This window comes from Carlito syrichta, unplaced genomic scaffold (genome assembly GCF_000164805.1).
Source record: "Carlito syrichta isolate Samal-C Ts95f unplaced genomic scaffold, Tarsius_syrichta-2.0.1 Scaffold287509, whole genome shotgun sequence".
Classification (NCBI taxonomy): Eukaryota; Metazoa; Chordata; class Mammalia; order Primates; family Tarsiidae; genus Carlito; species Carlito syrichta.
In genome coordinates, this window is record NW_007231605.1 from 68,352 (window position 1) to 71,766 (window position 3,415).

A 3,415-nucleotide genomic window follows, 5' to 3' on the forward strand; every position below is an offset into this window, starting at 1 on the left:
CGGGCGGGCCAGGCGCGCTGAGAGCGCAGCGGGCGGGACTCGCGGCCCCAGACCCGGCCCGGCAGACTGCAGTCTCCAACCCCAGCCCTGCCCGCTTCGGCTCCCGCTGGTTCCCGGCCCTTGGCTCCCTTGTGGTCTCCGTTGTCGTCCGCCCCACCGCCTCATTCTGGCTCAGGGTGATGCCTGATACGCCCTTGATTACGGGGGGGTGTTTGCCTCTACCCACGCCCGGAGCTTTCTGGGCCCCCCCTTGTGGAACTGCCCCCTACGCTTTACCCCAAGTCTCTGCCCAAAGACCTCCCCGCTGCCTCCCAAACATCAAGAGAAAGGGGGAGACGTTTCCAGAAATCCAGGAGGGTGGGTTTGGACCCTGGCCAGGGTAGAGGCAGTGACCCTGCCCTTGGACCCTCCAGCCTTCTTCCCTGTATAAGAATGATGCTTGAAAAGCATTCTTGTAGGGAAAGAGTCTAGTGATCCGGGAGAATTGAGATGGGGCCCACCATGGGCATTGAGTCCGCTGCCATACACACAGGGAAGAATTCACGGCCCTGTGCCGGCCTCTCTATCCCTTGGAGGACTCCTGGGACTTCAATGCTCTGCCTCTGCACAAGACTGAGATGGCCCTACCAACGTTCAAACATCAGGTTAGGCCAGGTAACAGCTCTGCACCAGGCAGCCGCCCACGCCTCTGCCCTGGCACCCCCACAGGATTTCTCATCCACCCCATCTCTCTGCAGATAGATGTGTGTGGTCCCCCTCTTGGTGCCCCACAACCAGGACGGAGATGGGGCCTCCAAGGAGGTAAGGAGAACCTTTGGCAGGTGCTTGGGAACATTGACTACCCAAAAAGTAGACACAGCAGAGGTGCCCCAAGCCAAAGCCCGGCAGAGCAGGTGGTCCTGACAGCAGCTGGATTCTCCCAGCAGGATGAGGAGTGGCCCTGCCGAGGCGTCTCCACAAGGCTACAAAGGCCCAAAGATCTATGTGTCACCAACTGATCATTGTAAATAAAGTGAACCTGCTTTTTCAGCCCTGTCACCACCCCTGTGTTGTGTTTGATGCCAGGCCTGCTAGGGGGTGGGGAGGATAGATTCTCGTGGTTGCCCAAGAGAAGACCCCAGGAAGTAGCCTTTTTGTAGCCAAGCCCCAGGATTGGGAGGGGTTGGGGGGTGCTGCCAAGGAGCTGTTCCTTTAATGTCAGGAGAGGAGGCAGTTACTTGTGCCTGGTCTGAAAATCACATGTGCTAAGCTCCCTGGAGGGATATTGGCTGTCTGTCTCAGTCTCCCAGAATGTCTAGGCCTGGGCGCTGAGACACAAGTGTCTGGGAAATCTGGCAGGGAGGGGGCCCTGCGCTGGGGGCTTCTCATAAGCCATGTATTTTTAAGAAAGTTCAAGTGTAAGTCAAAGCATGTGTAATAGACTGTGTACCTCAGGGGTGACCGCAGAGCAGGTTGTAAGGGAATAGGGTGGGCAGCCCAATTTCTTTCAAAGCCGCTGGAAAAACTTGTCCAGACCCTGTGACAGTGTGAGTCTTGAGCTCCCTATCTTCGTTATTCCTTTGCGGAGCTGGGCATGGATCCCAGAGTTACCCAGAGTCCAAGTGAGTGGCCTCTGCATTGCCAACAATCGGAACACTTCTGTTTCCTGGAACTGCCAGGCCAGAGAGCACCACTCTCACCTCACCCTGGCTCATCCCAGGCAATGTCGGGGGCTTCAAAAGGAAAAGCTGGAGTCGACTCCACATGTCGGGGGTGGCAAGGATCCACTGGGTGAGGCTTGCCCACATGTTCCTTGCTTCCCTCTCACATATTGCCAGGGCTTTTGTTGGTGTTTCTCCCTGTTTGCGAAGAAGAGGAAGTGGGAAGATGTCAGGCTTGGGAGTGGACAATGGGCTGCAGGGCAGCCTCTGGTGTTGGCTGAGACAACCTCATCCAGAAACAAGGTCATAGCACGGCCTCTTTGATCAGATCTGTGCAGTAGATATTTCCTAAGTGCCTGCCTTGCGACAGGCACTGTGAGGGTCCAGAGTCCCTCTCCCTCTTACATTCACAATCAGATGTATCTAGCTAAAGGAGTAGTTTCTATAATACATAACCAAAGGCCTACGATCAGTCTCAGCCCCTGCTCCTCACTGTTCTCTGGCAATTTCTCAGCACATACACACAGCCTCCCTCCTTCCCACGCTCTCACTAGATCTCTAGACCTGGAATTAGAAGGCTGGATGAGAGGACTCTGAGCCTCACCTTTAACAAATGTAGGATAATATCTCTTCTCATAACCTCACAACCTGGTTGTGAGAATTAAGCGAAATCATGTCTGTAAAAACCCTTGGTTAATAGTAAAATGCCCGCACCTGTGAAGAGAAGCCATTTCATCCATTTGGCCCTCTCTTTAGATAAGTATTTCAGTGTGCCACCACCCCCTGCCACCAGCTCCTCTACCCCCAGCAACAGCGTGAGTTGTTACTGGCCGCACCTCCATCTTGATGTATGTGAGGGGTTGAGAATCAGATAAGCCACAGCTGGGTCTGCGTAGCTCCCACTGCCACCAAGCTGCAGTGTTGGGTGATTGGGGCTGCTCTAGCCACCAGGCCCCTGGCGGCATTGCTACCCAGGGAAGGGAGACATGTCCTGGGGAGTCACAGCTGCCTCATCTATGCACTTTAGCATTCTCCACTGACCTTAGGCACAAGATGGAGTCAGTGGCTATGCGGCCTCATCCCCTGGGTCCCTCCTCCCAGCTGTAAAAGGAAAATGGGCTTCAGTGGTTTTCAAAGCACTTTCCTTGATTTCCCTGGGTGCCCTAGGAGCTGCTGTGGGGAGTGATGGGGAGATGGAGTGGGAAACCCACCCCCCTTGCTCTAACTGGAGCAGTATGTGTTTCCTGATGCAGGTTCTGTGATTCCATTTGAATAATGGAATTCTGCAGATTTTTTTTTTTTTTTTTTGAGTCAAGGTCTCACTCTGTTGCCCAGGCTAAAGTGCAATGGCCTGATCATGGCTCTCACTGCAGCCTCAGCCTCCTGGGCTCAGGCGATCCTCTTGCCTCAACCTCCCAAGTAGCTGGGACTACAAGCGTGCAACACTACGCTTGGCTAATTTTTTGTTTGTTTGTTTGCTTGCTTGTAGAGATGAGGTCTTGCTATATTGCCCATGTTGGTCTTGAGCGCTTGGGCTCAAGCAGTCCTCTGGCCTTGGCCTCCCAAAGTCCTGGGATTACAGGCGTGGGCCACCACACCCACCGGGCATATTTTTCTTAAATTGAAATCAGTAGACAAGATGCTCTCTAAATCTCCCTTTCAGCTCTTAGGCCTGTTGGCCTGACTGAGCCTGAGAAGTATTGTTGGAGCATGTCAGAGATTCTCAGATGTGACAGTGAAAGAAGGGATTTTTTTTTTTTTTTTTTTTTTTTTTT

The 3,415-nt window shown here is 53.5% G+C and overlaps 1 protein-coding gene across 1 annotated transcript in view; it reads left to right on the forward strand.

The window, feature by feature from the left end:
* The window catches only part of FAM43B (family with sequence similarity 43 member B), a 938-nt gene extending 751 nt beyond the window's left edge, over window positions 1-187 (forward strand). Inside the window, exon 2 of the mRNA XM_021709857.1 lies at window positions 23-187. Coding sequence (XP_021565532.1) covers window positions 23-187 — 165 coding nt within the window. The remainder of the gene's footprint in view (window positions 1-22) is intronic.
* The last annotated feature ends 3,228 nt before the right edge of the window (window positions 188-3,415 follow it).